General features: G+C 40.9%; 2 protein-coding genes across 11 annotated transcripts; one reads left to right on the top strand and one right to left on the bottom strand.

The window, feature by feature from the left end:
* Positions 1-554: 554 nt before the first annotated feature.
* VPS29 (VPS29 retromer complex component) lies at positions 555-7,136 on the bottom strand. Of its 2 annotated transcripts, XM_081017622.1 has the most exons (5): positions 7,047-7,064; positions 3,647-3,658; positions 2,253-2,444; positions 1,712-1,947; positions 555-969 (listed from the first exon to the last, which is right to left on the bottom strand). In XM_081017622.1, exons 1-5 carry the CDS (start codon positions 7,047-7,049, stop codon positions 852-854), a joined length of 561 nt encoding a protein of 186 aa, XP_080873748.1. In that variant the 5' UTR covers positions 7,050-7,064; the 3' UTR covers positions 555-851. The 2 variants fall into 2 exon arrangements, with proteins under 2 accessions (XP_080873748.1, XP_080873749.1); XM_081017623.1 differs by lacking the exon at positions 3,647-3,658 and having other exon boundaries at positions 7,047-7,136.
* Positions 7,137-7,283: 147 nt separating this feature from the next.
* On the top strand, positions 7,284-24,240 carry RAD9B (RAD9 checkpoint clamp component B). 9 transcript variants are annotated; one of them, XM_081017496.1, is made up of 11 exons: positions 7,284-7,495; positions 9,393-9,463; positions 10,289-10,352; positions 10,764-10,878; positions 12,345-12,444; positions 13,699-13,805; positions 15,649-15,755; positions 18,266-18,330; positions 18,797-18,919; positions 20,025-20,163; positions 21,819-24,240. In XM_081017496.1, exons 2-11 carry the CDS (start codon positions 9,432-9,434, stop codon positions 21,942-21,944), a joined length of 978 nt encoding a protein of 325 aa, XP_080873622.1. In that variant the 5' UTR covers positions 7,284-7,495; positions 9,393-9,431; the 3' UTR covers positions 21,945-24,240. The 9 variants fall into 9 exon arrangements, with proteins under 9 accessions (XP_080873622.1, XP_080873618.1, XP_080873619.1 ...); XM_081017492.1 differs by having other exon boundaries at positions 10,203-10,352; XM_081017490.1 differs by lacking the exon at positions 7,284-7,495 and adding an exon at positions 7,513-7,711 and having other exon boundaries at positions 10,203-10,352.
* Positions 24,241-26,003: the final 1,763 nt, after the last annotated feature.

The following is a 26,003-nucleotide window of genomic DNA, read 5'->3' as shown; positions in this document are numbered from 1 at the left end:
CCACCTTGAACGGAGGTGAACTCTCTCACTGGAGGTTTTTTAGCAGAAGTTGGATGGCCCCCTGTTAGGGATTCTTTGGCTGCAATTCCTGCATTACAGGGTGTTCCCTTCCAACTCTGATTCTATATTTATTAATTTTGTATCCCAACCTTCCTCCCAAAGGAGCTTAGAGCTGAACAAGGTCCAGTAGTTTTGGCTGAAACTTGTTAGGCCATATTTTGAATACATTACAGTAAACAATACTGTCAGTCTGGAAATTAGGATTCAGTAACCAAAGAATTCTGAACACTTGATATAAATGCTGCTTTTTTCCTCCTCCGGAGGTATTTCAGTGAGCTGGCGTAGAAGCCTTGCCATTACTAGTAGAAAAACAAGCAACACTTTTTTTATCTTCTAGAAGTTGTTTCTTACACTAATACACTATGACATAGTAAACTCATTTGGTATTCCTACACTAATGCAGTGTAATGAGTAAAACAAAAGACCTGTATTTATTTTGGGGTTTTGTTTCTTGATTTGCGATATATTTTATAAATAATGTTAGCTTAATCAAATTAAAGTTAAACAAGTGTTTATTACAATACTGGGAATAGTTCATATGAACAGACAGAGTTTTGCTGTGCACTTGGAACGGTATTTACAGACATGAATAATTTTTAGGCAAAAGAAAAGAGTTAAGCCAAGGCAGACTTTTAGTAAGTCAAGTGCTGTAAAACTTTGCTGTCTACAGTAGGGGAAGAGGACTCATTTCCTAAGTTAACAATATTGGAAACACTGTGGACTCTTGAGTGCATATTGTCCCCCACCCCCAAAAGAAACCCACGGAGAAAAGCCAAGTTGAGCAATTTGCTTTAAGATTTCTTGTATTCAATCCTTTCTACTTTCACGTCATCACCAATCAGCTGATAAACGTAAGTAACAACAGTGGAAGCTTGGATGTCCATCAGCACAAATGAAGGAATGATGTTGCTGTGGAAAAAAAACATGTGAGTGTTATTTTAATGACTGCATCTGAACTCAGCAAATTCTTTGAAAGCTAAAGTTACCAATTCTCTGCCCCTTTGTTTAAGAGAATGTCCCACTGAACTCACTGGGGGATGGTGACCCCATGGTCTTCTAGCTGTTTGTTGGACCCCCTATTAGTGCCAATCAGCACCCCCAGCGGTCAGGGATGATGTGAGGTGTAGTTCACGAACACATGGAGGGCCCACAGGTTTACGATCCCCGTACAAGATGGTCTTAAGTGAATCCCACTAGCATCCTCAAATAACCACCTGACATCAGCTGACATTTCTGCAGCCTTGGTCAGGAAATATAATTCAGTAGACAGTTCTAATATCTCCTGCTTTATCCTCTAGCACCAAACACCTCTTAAGTTGCATCAAGCAAAATACGAACCAACTTGGTACTCCTACTGAAACACAAACAAACTGTATTTTATTATTTTATTTATTGGTTAAGACTTTAAAAGTGATCAAAATTTTGGGAAAAGTTCAACTGCACATAGTCCCTTATGTGCTTTGATATCAAAATAATATTCCAAACTGCAAAGAAATTCTAAGACTAGATTCAGGAATGTTTCCTGTACCCAAACCTACAATAAATTTATGCAATAATCCAACCTGATAGCAAAGAACAAGCAGCCATGAGTACCTCAGTCAACTAACTGTAGTTAGCAATGACAAGCACATTGTGGTATATAGCAACTCACTTTTCCAAAGCACTGTAGGCTCCTGTTGCTGATCCAGGGTTGATATAGAACTTATTTTCATGTTCAAATGCTTCAAATTTGTGTGTGTGCCCTGAAATTAAGATGTCCACGTCAAACTGCCTTTGAAGTAACGCCAGGCTGGCCATGTCACCCCATGGAATAACTTGATGGCCATGGATCAGTCCAATCTTAAACTGTCCGACAGTTACAACTTTCTGTTCAGGATAATTCAAGTTCTAGGATTAAAGCGACAACACAAAAATCACATATGCACCAAGACTCCATTCTCCCTTTCTGTTTTATCAATTCCAAAGAAAAATGCCATTTTGTATTCTTAAGAATAACAGCATGGCAGCATGTTAATTGGTGGACTAAAAGGGTACTATTGTCAGATGCAAAATACATGCATCCCGTTTACTCAAGACAATCCACGTGATATTAAACAGACTTGCAAGGTCAATAGTTCTGTAATTAAACTAAAAAAGAACAGCACAACACAAACAGAAATCTACCATCTTTCCCCACCCAGCAGTTGAGTTACCTCATCAAAATCCCCTCTAACGACATGAACATCACCAGCCAAAGTCTTGAGGTAGTCATAGCTCTCCTTTGTGCAGAGGTTTCCAGTGCAGAGAATGTGTTGAATTTTTCCAGGAACCAGCAGCTTCTTGAATTTAGCTGGCAGGCTGTTGCAGCGGTGCGGGATATGAAGGTCTCCCAACACTAAAACCAACTTACAAAGGAGTAAAAGGAAAGACAACACATTTAAGTCTCCAGCAACATGTCACGAAACTTTCAGAGTTCCCAGTCTTGTCCGTGATTCCTTCACTTACAAAGTGATAATGTTTCCCTAAAACGAAGGCAGCCCCATTAAATTTCAGTGGGATTGCCGCATCCTTATTGCACTTTGTAATTCCTTCCAAATCCTGTGACACTCGGATATTAAGACTGTTTTAAAATGTTTTTGAATCCACTGCAGTTAAATCTGGCATGAAGCCCAAACATGGCAACCACAGTTTTTCCTCCTTGAAAAGTGAGGACTTCACCCATCCAAGTAATTTCATTGTTATCTCAAGACAAAGGCACCAACTCCCCAATAAAATATTGGAGGGGTCCGCGCCCCGCCCAAAGTTGATGGCCTCTGCTATTCTAATGGTTTGGGTGTGCCATGTCTTGTGATCCATCATTCAGGGCAGGGCTCACCTTGGGCCCCCCCCTATTTTATTCAAGTTGGCACTCCGTCTCAAGATGACAGGGTCATCTCGCCCCAGATACATTTTTTGTCCAGCACGCAAGCAGACAATTCTGTAGTAACACTTTGCTTTGGCTGTTGCTTTGGTGCAGTGACACCACACAATGCCTTGCAGAAGTCAGATGCAGGTAAATGGGGTGTGTCATAAGCAAGACAGGCAGTGGTAATACAGAGCATTAAACTGCCCCTGATGTCGGCAAAAGGAGCTGAGGACACTTAACTGCAGCCACAAAATGCTTATCAGCTTAAGCTCACCAGCGCATCAAGCTCCAAACCCCGGTCCCTGGCAATGAGAATGCCAACTTACTTTTGCCAAAGTATGCGCAGAACTCACATGTAGTGCTGGCCAAGCCTACAGGGTCTCATCCTCATACTGTGTTGTAGAGCACACCCCAAACTCCCCTGTTGCTGCAGTCAGCAGCGAAGAACTTGTCTGCCATTATCGATCTTCTCACTTAGAAACAGCTGATAGGGTCCTCTAAACTGAGACAGTGGTTTACAAAGTCATCACAATGAAGCACCATGATGCTTGACCACACCCCAAAACTGTAGTTGCAGCATCATCTGCAGCTAGCAAGACATTGCTCTTGAATCTGTATAAATTTATGCATTCTAATAGCCACTCAGTGGGTTGTCACCTACCACCACCAACGTTAGCAACAGGCCAAGATGAACAAACTTACTCTGTGCCCAGCCTTATTTGGATGAAGAAGTTGATTGCAGACAGGGGGCGGGGAGCGGGGAATGGAAAAAAACAGGGTGAGACATGAACAATGTTAAATAAAAAGGATGCAACAGAAAAGGAAACATCTCAAGCCAAATTAATAGGCAAATCATCAACTAAATTTGAATGTTAGGAAAGGAAATGTTAAAAAAAAAATTGATTTATGCAACTGATTTCATAAAGCAGGGCTGGAAAATCTCATGCCACCACTTCTTCAATGGTTCTGCTTCATGTCCTCTTTGAGTGCTTTTGCCTGGTTGAAATATGTCCCTGAATTGTGAAGATGCCCCTTGTTTGCCAGAGTGGAGAATGGAGAGATGTGGGCAGGTGCAGAAACCTCCTACATTTTAGTCTACTGTATAAAGGTAAGTCTATCCACATTTGCTTCTTGCCCCACCCACCACTTGCAATGTGCCCCCACTGGACTGTGTTCCCCATGAGAGAATGTGACCCTCTGCCTGAAAAAAATCCCCATCCCTAACATTCATGGAAGGGTTTTCTTAGTCTTCCCTGAACAGATCCTAATCTCTTGCAGTCACCCTCTGTGCATTTGTTGGATTCCACCTCCCATCATCCCTGACCATTGGCCATGCTGGCTAGGACAGATGGGAGCTGGAGTTCAATCATAACTGGAATGCCACAGGTTCTCCACTAAAGCCTTTTACATGCAACACAATTCAACATGCAGATGTAGGAGTCCACTGCCCATATTGGCTTCCCCATTCACTTCTGTGGAAGGGAGAGCTCTATAGGCTTGGTGATGTGAAAAGGAGCTAACCCTTATATTGAACAAATACAGAGAAATGGGTTCACAGTAGTATAAATCAGATACAGGATTTTTGGCATTAGCTCATGAATGACTCTCCATAGACCCACTTCATTTTAGTTTACAATGAGGAGTAAGAACCAAGTATTTATTCACAAAATCCTCTTTCTTGCCATATTGCTATAGGAGATCCAGTTGGGTTTGAGGTTGATGCTATTCGGTCAGTGATACAAAAGGGCTGTATCCAATGCTCAGAGCCTTCAATAGTGTAAAGAGAGCCCTTCCCCTCCAATGCTTTGAGGCTCTGGCTTCTGGTCCCACTTCATAAAAGCTCTTATGAACAGGGCTCTGTACTCTGCATCATGACAAATTTTGCAACCTGTACAAATGATGCAGAACTAAATGATTTCTCTTGAGTGATTCCAAATTTATTTACTGACGCATTACACCTTATCATAGCCAAAACTTACTGTTTTTGCATCATTTATTCTGGTTTTGCTAACCATGGGCAGGGTGAAAGAGTTGTGGAGGAAGCTGATGTCCCTTTCCTAACTACTGAAAATCTTATTCAGCCAACCTTTTTGGTCACAAAGATTTCATCAGGCATTTCTCCAAGATTTTCAAGCATATACCGTATTTTTCGCTCTATAAGACGCACCAGACCACAAGACGCACCTAGTTTTTGGAGGAGGAAAACAAGAAGAAAAAATCTGAATCTCAGAAGCCAGAACAGCAAGAGGTATCGCTGCGTAGTGAAAGCAGCAATCCCTCTTGCTGTTCTGGCTTCTGGGATAGCTGCGCAGCCTGCATTCGCTCCATAAGACGCACACACATTTCCCCTTACTTTTTAGGAGGGAAAAAGTGAGTCTTATAGAGCAAAAAATACGGTAATTGCAGTCAGATAAGCTGAAGTGAAAGCCAGTGCTCTCAAGGAGTTGAAATTCCCACCCCCACCCCAAGAATCTTTGCAGACACAGACCTGCACCTGAGCACTACAGGAGCTGTCCAGCTCTGTTTACTTTCACAAGATGCTTCCATGGCTGTTTCAGTGCAATAAGGGGGGCGGGGGGAGAGATCAAGCTGCTTGTCTGGAACCAAGCAATTTCTACCAGGGATAAAATTCCTTGTACCAGCAAGCATTGTCACTTATTCACAACCTGCCTCCCCACACCTGGTTCCTGACTATCCCCATCAGTAAGTTTCATGTTATACTGACAAACAGCACAAGAAGGGTCAGTTCATGGATTTGTAATGCATCTAAGGGGGTTAGCCAAGCATAATTATGAGAGAAAAGTTATTGCCATAAACACCATGAATGTACAGTGGTACCTCTGGTGACAAACTTAATTCGTTCCAGAGGTCTGTTCTTAACCTGAAACCATTCTTAACCTGAGGTACCACTTTAGCTAATGGGGCCTCCCGCTGCCACCATGCAATTTCTGTTCTCATCCTGGGGCAAAGTTATTAACCCGAGGTACTACTTCCGGGTTAGCGGAGTCTGTAACCCGAAGTGTTTGTAACACAAGGTGTTTGTAACCAGAGGTACCACTGTATGCGAGTATTGCAGGAAGGGAATCAAAACTTGTTAATTTAAAGCAGGACAAAATCAGAAGAAACTCAGCAAATCTTCAGGGAAGCTTACTGGCTGCAAAATGTATTTGGAAGAGATAATATCACAACACTGTCATTTTCTCAAACCATTTTGCATATATCACTGAGTTTCAGATGTATTTCTCTTGTATAAAATTCAGCCGTACTCCATACGTAAGCAGAGTAAGCTCCACTGAAAACAATGAGACTTGTAATTTAGAAAGAAAACACTTTTGGGGGGGGGCAGCGAACTATCCTTCACTCCCTCCCACTTTTGCCTCACTAAAAAGTGCTACCACACTAATGGTGCTATATAAGCAAAACAAGAACTGCAGGGACAGAGGGAGTGTTCTGACTGGAAGTGAAGTTACCCGGGCTGAGCGTGGCAAGTTAATCCTTAGTTCTTCAGGATCTTCAGCAATCCTCATAACAGTGGCAGGGCAGTGATCATGCCACAGGAAGAACGTTGTCCATCTTTTGAGGACCAACAGACGCTTTGTTGTTTAAGAACCCCCCCCCCAAAAAAAACCCCACCCCTGTGCCCAAGGTAAGGTCTGAAGGCACCACCCCGATGCCGATCACGAGGCCAGCCTGGGAATCCTGGGCGTTCAACATGGGAGGAACCATTTAACGAAGTTAAATATACTCTGATGTTAAATAGCATCAAGCCAAATTCACCCCCGGCCACGCTGGCTGCGGCTGTTGGGAGCCGGGTGCCCAGCAGCGTCCGGAGGGCCCGCAGTGCCCAGCAGCTGCATCTCACCGCGGCCCTCCGTGCCCTGCCGGGCTCCGCCTCTCACCAGCCCGGCCGGCAAGGAGGAGGGCAGCCGTGAGCACAGCGAGACCTCGAGGGGCGCCAGGCCGAGGCAGGAGGCCACGAAGACGGACAGCTCCGTCCCCCAGTCACCGAGGGAAGAGGAAGAGACGGGGCTGGGCGGAGCGGCTCCTCGTGGGCCTCTGCCCCGGCCTTTCGCGCCGCCCTCGCCCTCTCAGGGCAACTCACCATCTTGGGGGGCTCTCCGTGCCGCTCCTGCACCGCCTTCCTGCCTGCTTTCCGCCGCTTCCGGTGTGCCAAGCCGGAAGTTAGGCCTACGGAAGCCGAGGCGGGACAATAAAAAGCGCACGCGCAAAAAAACAACCACAAGCAAAGACTCAGGACGGTTTGCGGAGGCCGCTGCCAGTCAGAGCCGAAGAGGCGGGGCCCGTTCGTTTCCGAATCAAAAATAGGCAAAGGTGGGCGGGGGGAAAGAAAGAGAAAGGGGGAGGTCCTACATCCGGGCGCTGGCGAGGCCAAAGGGAGGCAGGTTCCGCAAAGAGGACCGATAGACACTTTCGGTTCCCAGTTGCGCACCTGCCAATGAGAAAGCAGCAGGTGGCCCGGAGGGCATCATGTAAGAGGCGGAGTGGGCGGCTATTCCTCCAACTGCGTCGTCGTCGGAATGAGAGCCGGAAGTGAGATGGCTGTCGCCCACCTCGTGACCTCTACGCCTTCCCCGTTTTTTCTGGCTCCGTCTTCCCTCAGAGTGGTTTTCCCGCCTTTTTTGCGGGCGGCTCGTGAGGCGAGGCGGGGAAGGCGCTTTTGCTCCGCTTTTTGCGGTGGCCGCCGTCGCCTCGCCATGAAGTGCGGCTTCGGGGCTGCGGGTGTTCGAGGTAGCGCCGCCCCGGATGGTGACAGAAATTGCGAACGTTAACAATAGTCATCCTTTGGGGTCCCTCAGACTCTTATCCCGCGGGCCTCACGAGACGCCGCAGAAACAATGTCGATTAAATCCCACGCTATTCTCCCACGTTTCCGCTTTTGGACCCTTCAGCTGCTTAGATGCGAAAAATAAAAATAAAAAAAGTAAAAGTTTAGCCAGACCGAGTTCCCCCGCCCTAAAATGGGTGTAGAGTTTCAAGCTGAGGCAATTATGAATAATACCGCTCCTGACATGTAAAGTCCAACGTATTAAAAACCGCACAAGGCAGGCAGAGAATAATAGCATAAGCCAGAAACCCTTTGAGGCACTTTTCATTTACGCAGTAGTTTGCTTTTGTAAATTTTAAGAGAGCATGTCTTGTTTATAGAAAGTTAATTTCAAATCACCTCATACTGGATCAGTTACGGTGTTAAATATTTATTTTATTAAAATTTGAAGAGTTGAATGCCTGCCATAGAGCCCCTGAGTAGAAAGAAGGGACCGAAATACAACCAGCTAGTCATTTGCCCTTACTACGGCATTTCTTTCCAATATATGCTATTTTTTGCATTGCCTGTTGTGTGGCATTTGTCGCTGGTGCTGAATTTTACTCGCCCGTATATTCAGAACAAGTCATAGGCAGAGGCCGACATCTACATCAAGCCATTGGTGTTAAAATACATATTTTATATACTGTCTCAAGTCCTTGGCCATTTAAGGACTCCCCTCCTTGGGAAGGTCACTTTGGTTATGCTAAAGGTGCTGCGAAAATAGCCGGATGCCAACAACTAACCAACACACAAACACATATACATAACATGCATATTTTGCCATGTTACTATATTTTGGATACATGGTATAACATTGCTATGTATCGGGTTGAACCAAGAGTTAATCACACTAAAGCATTTGTAAGAATGTCTTGAGCCATGTCAATTGAAGCTTTAAATGATACTAGTAGCGGCGAGAAATTAAGTAAATAGACACAAATGACCTCAGTCGTGTCGCAGGGACTAACAAATCAGTACAAATTATGAGATGGATGCCCCTGCTGTGAAGTGGTAATTAAACTTCCATTTTGAATCAAAAAAATGGGGCTGCAGAGGAAGGTCCTGGAGCCTGTTTAAATATTGGTTGCAGATGCTCACATCTTTCTGCTCCAAATTAAATGATCCAGGCTAAAAACTACCTCCTATTCTTGAACTTCCAATCAAAATTCCAGCCTTTTAATTATCGCCTCAGTTGTTGATGCCAATATTTCAGTTTCCTGACTTTGTAGAGTATGGGAGGGCAAGCTTATAAAGGATGCACATGCTGGGAATTAAAATGAACAGGCTGAATGCTTTCATTAAGAGTTCTAATGGGGAAATGAGTGTTTCTCACTCCTTCTGCTCCATAATAGCACACAATTGGGTATAAATCCCCGTTTTTCTCCTTTTTGTTTGTTTCTGATTCAGGTGCTTTCTCTTAATGACCCTAATTTATTTTGGGTTTCTTATATAGCTAATGATCAATTCAGAAGTAAGTCCTGTTTTGCTCAAAATGACTTATTCCCAGCAAGTCAGTAGGTCTACTTACGGTTGGGTCTACTTCTGAACCAACACATATAAGATTGCATTGCATATTGAAATGTGAAAACACTAATGCATCTTTTAAAATCTCCTCTACAGTATTTGGAAGGGCCATACATGCCATAGCACGTATCAGTGATGAATTTTGGTTTGATCCTACTGAAAAAGGAGTAAGTAAACATTCAAAATTTTGAAAAAATGAATATGGAATTAAACTTATTTATTTAATATATTTATATACTACTTAAGACAGTCTTACAAAATAGTTTACAAAACAGGAAATACAATGTGTACATATAGTATACCAACTTAAAACAAACTGAAAAAATACAACACAATACGGTACAATGGAATACAAGAATAAAATATCTCCCCCCAAAAATATAGCATTATTTGAAACATCTTTAGAGCCAGGGATCCTCCTGCCAAGGCATCCTAGGAATAGCAATAGCCAGGAGGAATTCCAGGAGGATTGCTATGTAGGGTACAAAGAAAAAAGATGGGTTTGAGTAGAGATTTGAAGTATGAGAAGCAGCATCACACACCTGTTGTGTCAGTAAATTCCAGGTGTAAGGGATAGCAAGGTTAAAAGCATGGTGTTTATTATCTACATATACAAATTGCATATACATATACAAATAATGATAATAAATATTAATTAAATATTATCTAATGGTGTTTAAAATTAATATTAAGTGCAAACTTACACATATCATATATATACGCATAGCTACAAAGATCTACAGATGCAAAGGGTCCTCAGTATCTGCAGTGTCTAGAAAATTTAAGATGCTTAAGAGAGTTTTTAATAACAATAACACCTAATGCCCTAAATACTACCATAGGATAAACGTTTTGTTTGTTTGTTATTTCAAGTTGTGGTTTCATGCTGATTTTGTCTATTCATAGCTTTCCCTCAGGTCGGTGAATTCTTCCCAGTCAGCCTATGCCTGTGTCTTTTTTTCATCCATCTTCTTTCATCACTATTCCTGTAGAAATACGCCTGAATTGGGTTTGAATAAAAATCACACACACCTTGCATACAAACTAGTAATAAAGGTAAGTCTCAGTGGATGAGAAAATCTATACTATTTTATACCACAAAACCACAGTTCTATTTTATGTATTGTGGTGTGTTGGTGGGATTTGACAAAACACAACTTTCCACTAAAAATAGTTTTTGAACTTCATGTAGTTTTTCTTCCAGTAATAAATTGTTTCTATTGAAGCTGTTAGAATGTTTGAAAAATGTATTTTGTTTCCCAACATTATTAGCACACAATAACAAACAGTTGCATCCAAAACTAGCACACCCATCTAGGTCTTCCTTATGTACTTCCTAATGAACTTTTATTTAATCCTGTTTATTTATATGCTAGTAGCCAAACTTTTTACCATATATAATCTTGTTTTTAAGGGCTAGTTCTGCTCTGATCTCTCCATTAATTATTTCTTTTTTAAAAATTTCAGGCTGTCCTGCCTATATTCCGGTGCTTAAACACAGTGGAAAGGAACATAGAGAAATGCAACATCTATACAAACTTTAATGACTGCCATGTTGTTTTTCAGCTTTTCTGCAAACATGGTAGGTCAGTAGTTGTGTTGTAAATAAAAATATGCCCTTTTCCCTTATGGGGTATCCAAGAGCCCATATAGAGTCCTTACATAGGTTCCCTATTGGTAGGAGAAAATAACAGAGGCCAACCAGAGAATATTGAGAAGCAAAGCAGCTAGTAAGCTTGATCTTTATTGATCTTTTGCAACAGCGTGCTCCCCTCACACGCAGGAAAGGAGGAGGACCCACAAAAATGCTGTGCAAGGGCTTATAAAGACTTTTGAAATTCCCATCCTGTAGATCAAGACCACCCCCAGAAACATTATACATACATCACAGAAGGGGTGTAACCTAAGACCACCCCTCAGATACATCACAGAAAAGGCGGTCTAAAACAGAACATTTGCATGTTGTTTTTCTCCTGTCGCTTGTTTATTTCCTGTCTGGCAGGTTACTTGATTGGATTGCCTGAGGAGAATGGCCAGTCTTTTGTAATGATAAGGCTCACACCCTTATTCAAACACAGACATGCCCTTAAGACAGGATTTGTGAAGGAAAAGACAATAGGGAGGCTTTTCCATTTTGACCTTGCAGAGAAAACATTTGGCCAGTTTAGGAATCAAAATGGTTCCAGGTTGGTCTTCCTGTACTGATCTATGTATGTGCGGTTATGAACATTACCACATATCTAAGACCATAAAATTCCTATCACAGTTGGCACATTATGTTTTAAGTCTTATGGGCTGAAAGGCAGGTTTTTTAAAAAAAATCTAGGTCAGGATCCAAACAATAACACAACTTAGTTCTGTTTGCTGACAGACTTTGGACTTGCATTTCTTAGACCTGGAACTTTCCGAAACAGCACCTGATATCCGCAGAATACGTTTTCAGGTTCCAGTACAAATAAATTAATACAGTAAATAATAAAAATATGTGTTCTCAAGTCCATCAAAGCGCATGCCAAAAGAATTTCATTAGCAGCCTTAAAACATTTTAGCTGTAAAACGTTTTACTGCAACAGACTAAAATGGCTGTACCTCTGGAAATACCGTATTTTTCCAGTATTAGACTAGGTTTTTCCCCTTAAAAATAATGTCCAAAATTTGGGGGGCGTCTTATACACGGATAGATCTTGCCCCATTTTCTTAAATCAGAGTCCCCCAAAATAGGGGGTGTCTTATAGAGGTATGTCTAATGAATCTTTTCCACACTGTAGAAAAAAAATGATGTGCTTCCGTTATTGCATCAATTATTGTTGTTAGAGATACAGTATGTAACAAAATGGCCTAGTCAAAGTAATACTGTTTCTTAACTCCAAAGAGAACCTTACACATACTTTTTATTAAAAAGTTGTTGAGCTCCCAGTGCCCACCAGAGGGCACTATTGGTTGGCATCCAGTGGAAGAGTGCTCCTTCAGGGGTGAAGTCAAACTGTTGGAGATTTACAATGCTAATATTCAGGCTTGCTCATTTCCATCCTTATCCTCTCTCCTCAGGTGTTGTGAAAACTCATAACTTAGCTTTTCAAGAATGTGAACCTTTGCAAGCTGTGTTTGCAAAGCATTTGTGCCCCAATGCAATGAAGATTCAATCAAGGTAACAGAGTTAACATACTACCAGCACACCTAATTTTAAAATATATTACTAGTGATGAGTGCCTGGTGCTGCCCAAGTAGTTTTAAAAGCTAAATGATGTTGTGATTTCAAAAATGGATGGTGCAGTTTGTGAGTTTGGACCAGTTACACCAAAATTCAGACGAAGTCAATCCAAGTCACGTTTTGGTCTGCCATCTTGATTCCAAATGGCAGCTAGCATCCAAACATTGACAGAGAGTGCCACCTCCACCTCAGAAACCCTCATGCCACATTAGGTGATGATATCTCAAGAGCTGACTCATGTTCATAGAAAGACACAAACCACTTTCCCACAGTATATAGATTTTATTTATATCTTGCCTTTCTCCCAGTGCAGGACCCAAGGCAGCTCAAAGCATAAAATAAAACTGATACAACTAAAATACACAATAAATATATATATTTTAAATTACAGGTGGGTAGCCATGTTGGTCTGCCGTAGCCGAAACAAAATAAAAAAATTCCTTCCAGTAGCACCTTAGAGACCAACTAAGTTTGATATTGGTATGAGCTTTCGTGTGCATGCACACTTCTTCAGATACACCGAAACAGAAGTATCTGAAGAAGTGTGCATGCACACAAAAGCTCATACCAATATCAAACTTAGTTGGTCTCTAAGGTACTACTGGAAGGATTTTTTTTTTAAACTAATACATAAGTAACCCCAGTCCTTTTTTTCAGGGGGTACTCAAGGGTATGCAGTTTCGGCACCTTTTTTTGTTGTTGTTAAGTGTGGCACTTCTTCTAGAAAAAAGGCACTGAGTAACCCTCTTTTTAAAAAAGTACTGAAAGCACTTAAAACTATTTAAAAGCACCCATACACAAAAAGTACAATACCCAACCACAGAAGACCCTTCCATAATAGTCAGTTAGTGGTCAAAGGCCTGTGTTTGCCTGCAGGCTAAAGGAAAACTGACAGGGCCAGCCTAGCCTCCTGTGAAAGGGAGTTTCACAATCTTTAAAATATAGATATAGACGAATAGACAAACAATATTTGGAGGCCCTCAGATTCTCCATTCCTGCCTTAAGCACAATTGTGATTCCCCAATCTCAAGAGAACAGATTGAACAAGGAAATAAATTGGCCAAAGTTAGATAAAGGGAATAGCAATATGCTATGGATTAAGTGAGACTGAGCTGCCAATTTTTATTACTCATGAAAAGCATAGAGAGCTGTTTGTAATATGAAACACTATTACCCTTTTAAACTTCTCAGGCAGCTGTCTGATATATTGATTCATTTTCCAACCTGTCAAAATGAAGTAACTGTAGCTGTAACTCCAGTAAAAGTTTGTTTCAAGACTTACACTGATGAGGAAATGGGTAAGAATTGAACTTGCATTGTATGGTTAAGAAATAAGTCAATAAAGTGATAATTAGGAATGTTCAGACTACAATAATGTTTTATCAGGAAAAGTGTATTGTACATTATATGACCTAAAACTATTATTTAGCAGTCATGGCAAAGAAATATGTTGGTATTTTTTAATGTAACCATCAGAATTTTATAACATGCCAGAATAACAGAAGAAAGGGTAACTTTTAAAAAACCCCAGTAAGGATCTGTGAAGTTGTGATTGCATTCTGTGTTCCTGTTTATTTATAAACAATAAATAAGCAATAAGTAAGTACTAGAAGTCAATTAATGCCAGAAATTGATAATATATCAACATTCCCCACATTAGGCTGTTTCAGCTAAGTTATAACCTATTATTTCTGCTCGCGTATACTAAAAAAGGAGTCCATTTTGAAATATCTGCCTGGCTGGCATAAATGTATTATGTATCTGGGGTTTGTCAACCTTTTTAGTTCCATAGGCGCATTTGGAGCAAATACCATGGTTGCTATCCCCTCTGTCTGGCTATTTCTCAATCCCCACTCCGCCCCCCCCCCATTCCCACCATACAGAAATAAAGTGCACCAGTGTACACACTTTGCTTTTCCAAAGGATTAGGGTAAATACTGGAAGCATAATTAATTTGAGCTTTGAAAATATCTGAAAGAGGTACAGTGGTATCTCTGGTTATGTACTTAATTTGTTCTTAACCTAAAACTGTTCTTAACCTGAAGCACCACTTTAGCTAATGGGGCCCCCCACTGCTGCTGCGCTGCCGCCGCACAATTTCTGTTCTCATCCTGAAGCAAAGTTATTAACCCGAGGTACTGTTTCTGGGTTAGCGGAGTCTGTAACCTGAAGCGTATGTAACTGAAGTGTATGTAACCCGAGGTACCACTGTAATGAGAAAGAGCTCAAGGAGGAAGTTGGAAGAGAGACTTTATATGTACTTTTCAAGGGAGAAAAAGGTAACCCTCACCCTCCATTCGTTTCCTCAGTCTGTCTTCAATTGGATGCTTTTTGTGGACAGAGGCTTGCTTGTGGTGGCTGTTTCTCCCATGGTTCACAGCCTCTGCCACCAAAAACATGTGGTGCCGCAGGTGAACAGGGTGGCTACTCTGGAAATCATTGTTACAATCAGTGCCACCTGCCTGAAGACAATAAAAATGTGAGCACAGCAACAGCTCACTGCGGAAGGGCTTGCAGGGCATGCAGTGGGGTGCACAAGGGAGGGAGGAGCACTGAGGGGGCAGTTCTGGCACCTTTTTTCCTAGAAAAAAAGGTGCTGCCCTTAACTAACAGCTGCCTTCAGCCCTCTTGCAAAAGGAGGTAGGATTGGTTAAGTCCCATAAATGGATGCTTCCCTCTCACTGGACATTGGTCACTTTCTGCACCTGTTGCATCTGGTCCAGGATGAGGGAGGCATCCAGCGCCAACCTTCCTTTAGGTTGCTTTGCTGTATAAAAATTGTCACATAATGACTTCTGTTACAATCACCCATCTGTGCCAGGTCTTCTCATAGGAGGCTCCCATTTTCTGTTTCTTTAACATTTTTTCCTTCAGTGTCTTTATTTACTCAGTTATTGGTTCAGTCATGGGGCAAAGCCTGCTGAGCCAGCCTAGGTCTTAAAAGTCACATCACATGGCTCTGCCGTGGAGGTAGGGAACAGGAGGAGGAGGTCACCCAGTATCTGGATGTCTCTCTTACATTGGATCAGAACGAATATTCGCTATAAATGACCATTGTTCAATTTTCAAAGGCTTGGATACATTTGTTATGGCTGGGGCTCCATTGTTTTTAATTTCTGCCGTTGTCATGATTTTGAACAGATTTTGCAAAGGCAATGCACACTGAGATACATATCAATCCAGAAGAATTTGAATACTTTCAGGTTGGAGTAGACACTGAAGTCACATTTTGCCTTAAAGAGCTAAGGGTAATGTTGCTAATTATATTTCCTTGATGTATCTCAATATTACACAGTTATGCTCTTCCTTTTTTTTTTTTAATAAAATATTTATTGAAATTTTCAAAGTGTTACAACATAAAATAAAAGCAGAAGAAAATACAAAATAAAAATAGTTAACAAAGTAGAAAAAAACCCCTTCCAACCATATGAATACAAATTCAAAAATAAGAAAAAAAGACAGAAAAAAAAATACAATTTAAGAACATTTAAAAACAAATTCATTATTCTCGAATCCTCAACTGTCATTACCTTCTTTCTTTGACCTCCTCCTCCTCCCTTTCTTTGTATCCTAGTTATTAATTATCCCAGCAAATCCTTTCCATATTTCATAATATTCTGTCATTACATTACCCTAAACAGTTTTAATCTTATCTTTCTATAAGAAAATAAACCTTAAAGCTTAAAACTTAAATCTTATCCTTACCAACTTCTCATAACCATAATATTCTTTCATAATTCTTTAAACATCTTTACTAAAGCCGAGTAATTTCATTCCAACATTTTTCTGACATTTATCAATTTTATAAAACAGTTCTAATGGTAGAAAAAAGAAATACAAACAGATCCAACCTTCATCCAACGTCCCTTCCTCCTGGTTCCGGGTTTTGTCAGTCCTTATTATCCCATCGATCTGGCCCATTAACCTGGCAACCTTATATCTGAGGCCCTCAAGTCTCTTCCATGTCCCTTTCGCAGCTCTTTTTCATATTTGTAACTGTATTTTCCCTTGTCTCCTGCTCGTGGTAACTCCAGCTTGGCAATATTTTTAACCCTTCTTGACAGATCAGCCCCTTTTCCATATTCAGCACTGAATTCCATATGGTATTTAGAAGCATGTTTCAAAGACCCTCCAAAATTAAGAGCCGCCACAATCCCAAACATCTCACGGCCCATTGCCAGATTTGAAAAGTCCAAACATCCCAGCATAGGGGGGTCAATCCAGCCCCCCATTTCCAAGCCAAACCAAACTTTTTCTTTCCAAATCTGGCTTTTTCCAAGTTCATTTGTCAAATCCGAAAACTCATATTCCTGTTGGGCCTGTTCTGTCAGGACACACTCCTGATTTAATTCCTGGGTGGGCTCCACATATTTTCCCACTGTCTGTTCAAAATTTCCCACTGCCTGTTCAAAATTTCTGGTCGAAGTCGTCATCAAATTCACCTTCTCATGCAACTGTTCCAGTAGGGCATTTGTTTTGTAGAAAGCACACAACAAAGCTTCTGAATACATTGTCCTGCAAGGTCAAATGCCTATTCCCACGATTGTAATCTGTAAACAGCTGCCGGCTCCCTGGAGTTGGTTACAGTTTCACAGTCTCCCTCTAGGGGGAAAACTTCTATTTGATCTTGCAACAAAGTTTCCCTTTTTGAGATACTTTGTCAATATTTGTTCCTTTGAAATGCGAAGGGAAACAGTGAAATCACTATGTTTCTCTTCTTTTAGCTATCTGTCAAAAACGTTTGTCTCTGGTCAATGAACTTCAAACGTCAGTCCTGACACCCCGCTCCAGGATCAGGACGGAGGAAAGTTGCTTTACTTTAAACTCACTTTAAACAGTCCAAAAAAAGATCCCCCTTCTTCTCCTGCTGTCGAAGGAGGGTTCCACAATTTTAAATGATGAAATCCAATCCTTTAAAAGCGATTTTCTGAGCTCTAGTTTACGTTGTCTTTGCTTTATTCTGTCTACAGAAGAACTGAAGGCTGACTTCCTGTTTAGACCTTCCCGTTCTGTACCAAATTGAAATAGATTTTTAAGATCCAATTCCTTTCTGCTCGCAAGTCCCCATCTAATGTCCAGTTGTTCAAAGTCTAAGTACTCACGGGTGCTTATTTTAGAGTCCAAATTGCCCCAGGAAAAAGGCAGCGCTCTCCGGCAACGGCTATGCAGCTTCGCTCCACGGAAATAGCAGTTGACTCACAGCACCGTGCCACTTCCCCCTCTTCACTTTGGAGCCCGTTAGTGGGTTCCTTAGCGAGTTGGGGGGGCGCTAAAGGTGCCCGCCGAGTCCCATGGTCACAGGCTTCATCCGCCTGTGATTTTTGAAAGGGTCCCCGCTTCGCCGTAGCGGAGAAGACCCGTTTCCCGCGGAGCTAGTCCCTCCAGTTCAGAGGGAGTCCGCCATTGCCGATGGCGCCACCCCGGAAGTCCCAGTTATGCTCTTCCATGGGCACCTGCTTCAAAGTCTTGTTTAGGTGGTTTGCTGAAGGGCATAGCGGGTGGTGAAATAATGGGGAAATGACTGTCAAACACTGGCATCTCTAAGCTCAGTAGGCATAACAGCCCTTCTGGATCAGACCAAGCATCCTTGTAATCTAACATCCTATTGCTGTCATTGGTCAGCTGGAAGCCTCCAAGTTGCCCATGGTCAAGTAATAAAAAAATAGCTAGTTACATTGTAACACAAATGTAAAACAAGAATCTGATCCTCCATAGTGTGTTGTATTTGAGCTAATTGACATCTTTCACTTGCATTTAGGGACTTCTGACTTTTGCAGAAGCCATCACTGCTCCAGTCTCTATTCATCTTGATGTTTCTGGAAAGTAGGTTGATGGGTACTTTGGTATATAGCATTTTAGTATCAGCTTTCCTTTGAACTTCCGTAATCGCTACTCTTGTACAGTAATTAAGATTGCTTAAACTTGTTAAACTATCAGTGAACATGCATTTCACACATAAATGCACAACCAAATTTATATCAAAGTTATGAAATATAATGAATATATGAATAGATATGAATATATGACCACATAAACATGTCCCAGAATCTAACACACAGCTAAACGTGCTTAAGCTCATTGGGTTTTGGTGTTTTTTTTTGGGGGGGGGGGATATTAACTGTGTTCTGTAATGCTACAAGACGAAGCCAAATAATATTTTAGTAACTCTTTTTAAGAGCAGAGGACAGTATCAGTAGCCACCTCACTTTTCTGTATAGATGTATGGATACTCAGCCTATTCTTATATGCGCCTGTAGCTCTCAGCTCAACCTTATTCTTACATATATAGGCCAGTTGTTTTCAGCATTGAGGATATGCTCATAGAAGCCAGTTTTGTTTTGGCTACCTTAGCAGATACTGAAGGCAGGACACCGTCTCATGAATCGCCTTTGCTTTCGCAATGCCTGAAAAGGTAATTGATTTTTAAATAACTTAATGCTTGCAAAATGCTAGACTTCAAGACCAAACTACAGTTGATGTTACATTAGTCTTTGGCAGAGGGTTTAAATAAATAAATAAATAAATAAATATCATTTCCATCAATTGGAGAGACCGATAACCCACAGAATCAGAGTAGGTGTGGAGGAGGAATTCCTCCTCTGCTGTGGTCCTGAGGAAAATCCCAGTTCTAAAGCTGGCAGTTGCATTGTGGTGGAAGGGGAATTCCCCTTGGGCACCAATGGCGTGTGTCCCCCCCCCCCCAGCAGATACTAGCTATAGTTGAGGGATTATCCTCAGCCTAGGTAGAAAGGGTTGAACTCTCCCCTGCACCTTCTCTAATTGCATGGATTATCAGCTCCTCCAACTGATGCAAAGCATATTCTTTAAAATAAATTCTGCTGGTTGTGATGCAAAGAGGCATGGAAAGTCACGAGTCATTTGGCCTTCAGATGAAGCCAGCTGAGGTCTCTTTAAATTCAGGAGAGGATACAGCTTGTGCTTTTACATTTGCTCACAGTTAAGATTTGCTGAGCCATGGAAACTGGGTGCTAGTTAGGGGAAATTATGGAACCATTTCAAGTTTGAAGGACAGAATTATTTTAGAGGAAATAGTTTTTTGTCTGTTAATTTCTGTTGTTAGTCACAGGTTTTACACCAGTTGGTATAGTACTGCCATGCAGTGGGTGCTAGTTTTATTATTGTTACTGCAGTATGTGGCTGTACAGTGGTACCTCAGGTTAAGTACTTAATTCGTTCCGGAGGTCCGTTCTTAACCTGAAGCACCACTTTAGCTAATGGGGCCTCCTGCTGCTGCCGCGCTGCCAGAGCACGATTTCTGTTCTCATCCTGAAGCAAAGTTCTTAACCCGAGGTACTATTTCTGCCCCAGAGAAGGGTACATATCATAACATTAAGGGTATCCTCCACTGCTGCAAAAAATAGGCAGCAGTGGAAGAGGCCTGACAAAAACAGTATGAGATCCACCTTGACAAAGGTCCTGGTCACAAATGCTGCAGAGAGTAGCTGTTTTGCTGGAATGGAAAGGCACATAACTCTTTCAATTCTGTGGCATTTTAGGAACCCTGCACTAAAGAGGAGCAATAAAGACCCCAGAATCTCCAGCAGAAACACTAGCAAGACAGAAACAACCACAGCTACAGCAAATGGCTTCACCATTATAGAGGAAGAAGCAGTGCCACCTGATTTGGATTATAAGGTAAAGCTGAAGACATATAGAAATGGTTTGTAAAAGTGAAGTCAGCTTGACACTCGCAAAAAGGAAAACAACATTTCTGTTGGGATTAAATTGGTAATTTGATATGTTTGTAGTGCTCCATTCAGAAGTGTTCCACCCTATGCAAATTTATTCCATTACTAGCAGGCAGTGCCTGCTGCTGCCTGGGAATTTTTAGAAACCCCAAAGTATTGTGATTTTTAAATGGATAGTGTAATTTGTGTTTTCACTCCAAAAATCAGGTGAGGTCATGTTTTGGTCCATCATCTTGATTCAAAATGGTGTCCTGCATTTAAATGTCAACAAAGACTGCTGCCCCCCACCTGGGAAACAGTCATGCTGAATTTGGCAATTATATTTTGAGAAGTGACCAGACCTATGCCCCAAAATGGGGTAAGTCACACTAAAGTGACATTTTGGTCTGCCATCATGAATCAAGTGGCATCCAGCATTGATGGAAGACAGCTGCCCCCAGTTCAGGAACCCTGGTGCAGAGTTTGGCAATGGTATCTCAAGATGTGCCAAGCCTATAGAAAAGAGACAGGTGCACAAACCACTTTTCAAAATATGCAGGATATGTAGGATGAACAGCTGAATAGTAGAGGGCCCATTGATTACTGCGTGAAACAGTATTTTGTCCCTCCCAAGAGCAACTGTAGTTTATAATGGAAGATTATCTATTCCATAAGCCTTAAGCTGCTTAACTTTTTTGTTTACATTGAGGAAAAATAACTTAGACCTACTTGGAATTCAGCAGACTCTTCCTACACCCAGCCATTTTGGTAGCCAAAAAAAGGTTGGGATTGAAAAGGGTACTTTTAGATACTTCATGGGAGTCAACTGTTCCTTCACACAGACCCCAACCATATACATACGTCACACCTGTTTTTAAAGGCAGCATAGCATGTGGTATGAGGGGCTGAGTAAAAGGATGCCCAGACACATGGAACTTCTTGTAGCTTTTTGGATCTTGGTCAAAATTTGTATACATTAATGCTAAAATGAACATGACAGAAGAACAACCAAATATGGGGCATGCCACATCTCTAGAGTGCAGGCTGATAAATTGAGGCTGAGTGGAAGAGCTGAACCTTTCTGCCCTCCCTCTCCCCCCCAAAAACCCCACCCTTATTTATTCCAGTGGATATTATTTCCAGTTGTGGAATCTCACCAGAAAAAAATGGGAGAAAAGAAGTCTATAATTAAAAGCATTTTAACCCCACTATTCCTAGAGGGGCTTACATAAGACTGATGAAAAGACAATTCATTCTGCTCAGGCCCACCAATATAAAGGGGAAAAGGGATGTGGATGGAAGAGAAAAATGAGCAAATGCAGACACTAGTTTTTTAAGTTACATAGTTCTTGTAATAACCAACTTGAATGGAAACAGTTCACAGAAGTCTCTCCCTCCCATACAGCTGGATGGAATGAGTAAGTTATATTGAAAGAATTTCAGGCATATTAAGGGTTTAACTTGTTGCCAGCTCCTGCCATACATTAAAGACATGCCACTCTTCCCACTTTAAAGATTCAGCTCTGCTGCCATCACATCTCATTTGGCCCTAATATATATGTGCAGTATTTCAAGGGTTTGGGCTGATGCAATGCAGTTAACTTCCTTTATTGCCTTTTCTAGTTCCATTCCCTATTCTTTGGGGCAGTTTCATCCAAGGAACAAGATATAACTCGTGTATTCCACACTTTGGCAACAGCAAGCGACACAGAAGATTTTAGCAATGAACAACTCTCCCCAACTTTTTAGTAGTGACAAAGTATCAATCTGCCAACTCCGATGGTCGCCAAGGAATGTGTGTATGTTCAGCGTTCAGGCAAGCTGAGCTTCTGCTCATTTTAGGTGTTTTTGTGTATTCTGTTGTAGTCCACCGTTTCATAATGCAGGCGATGGCAGTTTTGCATGGGGGTTATGTTCCTGACCCCCACACGTGTCTGTGGAGTGCATGTAAGCCCGCTCCACCACCATTCCCCCTTTCCAGCCACTTCTGGGTTGTGACAATGTACGTTTGCATGGTCATGCATGCATTGAACGCACTTAAAATGCCTGTATTTTTAAAAAAACTAGAAGCTTTTGGATGAATTTTTCTTCAAGTTATCACAACTGTAATTTTATGAGATTTACTTCTCAGTTAAGCCAAGCATATCAGAGGGAACCAAAGCCAGTTAGTACACACACATATTGCATTAATGTTGATGTTTGATTGATTTATGACACAGGAGAACTTAAGACAAATGACTGGTTGCAAAAATGGCATACATCCAGTTTCATTCTCCTGCTCCTTCTAAACGAAATTGTGCAAAATTAACTAGCAATAAACTGGTTTTAGCTCAAGTCTATTAGAAAAACATCTCAGTGTTGAAGTGTTTATAGTATATTATGCCAGTAAATTTAAATGCCTTAGAAGCCTCCCTCATTTTATAAGCATGTGTTGTGTCACAGCAATACTCCTTTGAGAGCAGTGAAGTCAGAATGCATTTGGCCGTTTCAGCCCTGGTAACAGGCAGTTACCCACAGCAACCTAACAAAGAGCAACTAGTCACACGGCTCCATAGTCTGCTTTTCTTTAAGATTCACTTTCTTTCAACTCCCACAATGAAGGACAATGGGAACTGAACTGCTGTTGAAATTTCACTGTACTGAAAAACAGTCCAACTAGTTCAAGTAGCAAATTCAGGTCATTTCTCTAGCATATTTGTTTACTACATGCCCCAAACCCTCAAACTGTTTTTGCTTTTTGCAGTAAAAATATTTGGTTCTTTGCCTTCCCCATTATGTAAGGTTTTTCTATCAGTGCTTATTGCTCAGTGTCTCCCTTTGCATCTCACCTTAAGAAATCACCAGCTGCATAACCATCTGCAACTTGTCCTTCACAAGCCCCAAAATGAGCAGAACTTGTACAAGGACACAAATGTGTTACAATGAGATTCCATTTTATTGTGGTTGAACTTATGCAAGAGGAATTCCTTATGGATTGTTTGTCAATATTTTCTGTTTTGACTTCTGCATTTGAAAGGACAGCCCATATTACTGCAGGATTTGAGGGACAGTTGTTTGAAGTCTACGCACTGCATGCAATAATAGAAAATTCAGGTGTTATTGTTTTGCACCTATTTCCTACTTGGACAGTATGAAATAAATTCTTCCCCTTGAGCAATAAAACTGAAGTCATATGCTATTAAACAATACAGATTATTATGGGACAACATAAAATACTATTAACCTTGTTCAGATGACCTGAAGACTGAGTAAAGTTCCCCTAGAATGGGGGGGGGGGGGAGCTGAGTCAGTAGTGGGGATGGTGAGTTAAAAGACCCTGGGCCCAAGCACACATGCATATTGTATAAATACTTTATTTATTAAATATCTTTACAGTTCATTAAAATGTATTTACAGATACTATTCTTGCACAAATTATATACTTCAAACATCCAATTCACATAATTGCCTTTTAGGTAAGCACAGGTAATGATAGTCTCATTTAACAAGAAGGCATCCTCATTATATCAGCTTTGTCAAATAAAAGAAAAAGTCAGTGTCTACATTTAGCCTGGCTTCCCATGGAAAAGCAATCCATTACAAAGAGTAATTCCATTCACAGTGTCTTCATCTTTGCTTGCTTTTACTATGGACAGTTTTGTCTATATCCAATCTGGTCCCAATTTTCAAGGTTTTCCCCACTTGTTGTGGAAATAGCAAATTGAGGGAAAGCCGTGGACTTACGTTTCCTTCATTAATATGGGTATTTCACATTAGCCTAGCCCTTCATATCAACAAACTCAGTAACACAATTACAGGCATTCCCGTATAGCAAGCCCTGCAGCTGCAACTGAATTACTGGGTGAAGCAGGTTGATGCTATGCCAAGTAATTTCTTTCAGATTCTTTATAAAGCAATTCTGCAGGTAAGATCTCCCCAGGCTCCACCCATGTATTTCAGATTTAAGAAAACACAAAATGGAATGTCTTCTGTGCCAAACCAAAACACTAAACAAGTTGTTAGGAAACACTACTGCTTTGAGGATTGGTAAATGTTATTTTCACAAGTACATGAGTCCTGCCTTTTTCTTTTGTAAAAGATATTTGTGCGCAAACAGCTTAAGTTCATAGGAAGAAATTAGGTTCAGATATGTTTGAGTGCACATCTTAAAATGGAAAAAAGACAAGCATGTAATAGAAATATTAATTCTTTATAATACAGTATTGCTCTAAAAACAGATGGCAAAAAGCTATAAACTGTACTGGTCTTTGGCGTCTGGAGAGGGGAAGGGGGAACTTAGTATCTGAAAGTTTAAAAACTCAATTTGATCGTCATAAAAAACATTGGAAGAGACAAATGGCTTTATACATACTGCTTGACTAAAAACTGTTCTAAGCAAAGCAAGGCCAGCAATCCCAACAGATGTTACAGTTCTGCTACTCAGAACAAGATCCAAGAACAGTGGCAAAGGGCTCCAGGCCATGACCATCTGGGCATAAGAAGCACCTTTTCCACATTTGTTTAATTGATGGGTCATCCTTTGTAGTTGCAGAAAGGCAGGAAGAGGAAATATGAAGCAGGGAAACTGTCCTGCTCTATGGAGGCACCAAGTCAGGGCCAAGGCCAAAAGGAAGGGCAAGTGGGTGAGGCCAGTCAATCACTAATCAGGGCTTGTTATAATAAACAATAGCAAATACTGGTGATTAAAAATGCAAAGGAAGTCCAAATGAAAGGATAACTGCTCCTCTAGCAAAGCAGGAAAGAAGTCTGGAACTGCAGCATTAATACATTCCTTTTAGTTGAATATTGATAGTTATAACTTGTTCAGCTAAAGTAGCATAAGGGATTGAAATGATTTGTGCAAGGTTATTTGCCACATTTCTGAATTATAGCACTATGATTTTCTTTATTTCATTTTATTCCACCCTGTATCCATGCTGGGGGGAAAATCATTTTGTTAAGTTAAGTGGTTAAGGCATTTTGACAAAAAAAGAAGAATGTTTTAAGAAAAATCAAGATGCCAATTTCACAAAAAGTAATTTAAACAGCTTCCAAATGATTCTGCCCATTCTCATGGTAAATGAAATGCCTGTTAAAAGTAGGATGCATTGAAATAGTGACATGTACATGGTACATGTCACATAATTATAAATAAAAGCTTGACGTAATTATGCAAATATACAGTACAACCACAAAAAATATTTAAAACAGGCTGAGGTAACCTCAATCTTACAGTTTTAACACAACAAACCTGGCAGTAAAAAAACCCTTTCATCTTAAAAAGGTTGCTTTACTGGCCAAGCTCAGAATCTAAACATCCACATTACCCAACTGCTATATAAAACATGGCTTTTCATTTCTAAGTACTTTTCTACTAGCAAAAAAGTTATGAAAAACTGGCCAATATATATCTTTATAGCGATTGGTTTTTACATGAGCTTAAAAAAGGAGGGAGGAGATTGCAGCTACTGAAGAATAAACTAGATCGAGTGGATGTAAATGAAAGGAAATGCTATATTGCAAAATGGCTATTAGATACCTGTAAACATCATTAAAGTTCATTCTGGAAATCCTGTACACCAAGCTACTAAAATGTAAATGTTGCTCATTCAGCGTTTTGCATGTGTGCAACTTCAATTGCTGTGGGGGCACAAGCAGAAGTACATACATTGAAATACCGTCAAATTCCTCAAACCCAAAAGAGAAGACTATCCACTTTATTGCCTCTATCATTCCTAGCTACCTATGGCATACAAAGCAAAATCAGATGATTCGTGCTTAGGCAGCATGCCATTCCAAACTCTCAACACCCTGGCTTCTTCAAACTTT

This window comes from Podarcis pityusensis (genome assembly GCF_964106645.2).
Source record: "Podarcis pityusensis genome assembly, chromosome: 8".
Taxonomy (NCBI): Eukaryota; Metazoa; Chordata; class Lepidosauria; order Squamata; family Lacertidae; genus Podarcis; species Podarcis pityusensis.
This window is presented reverse-complemented; position numbering and strand designations above follow the sequence as displayed.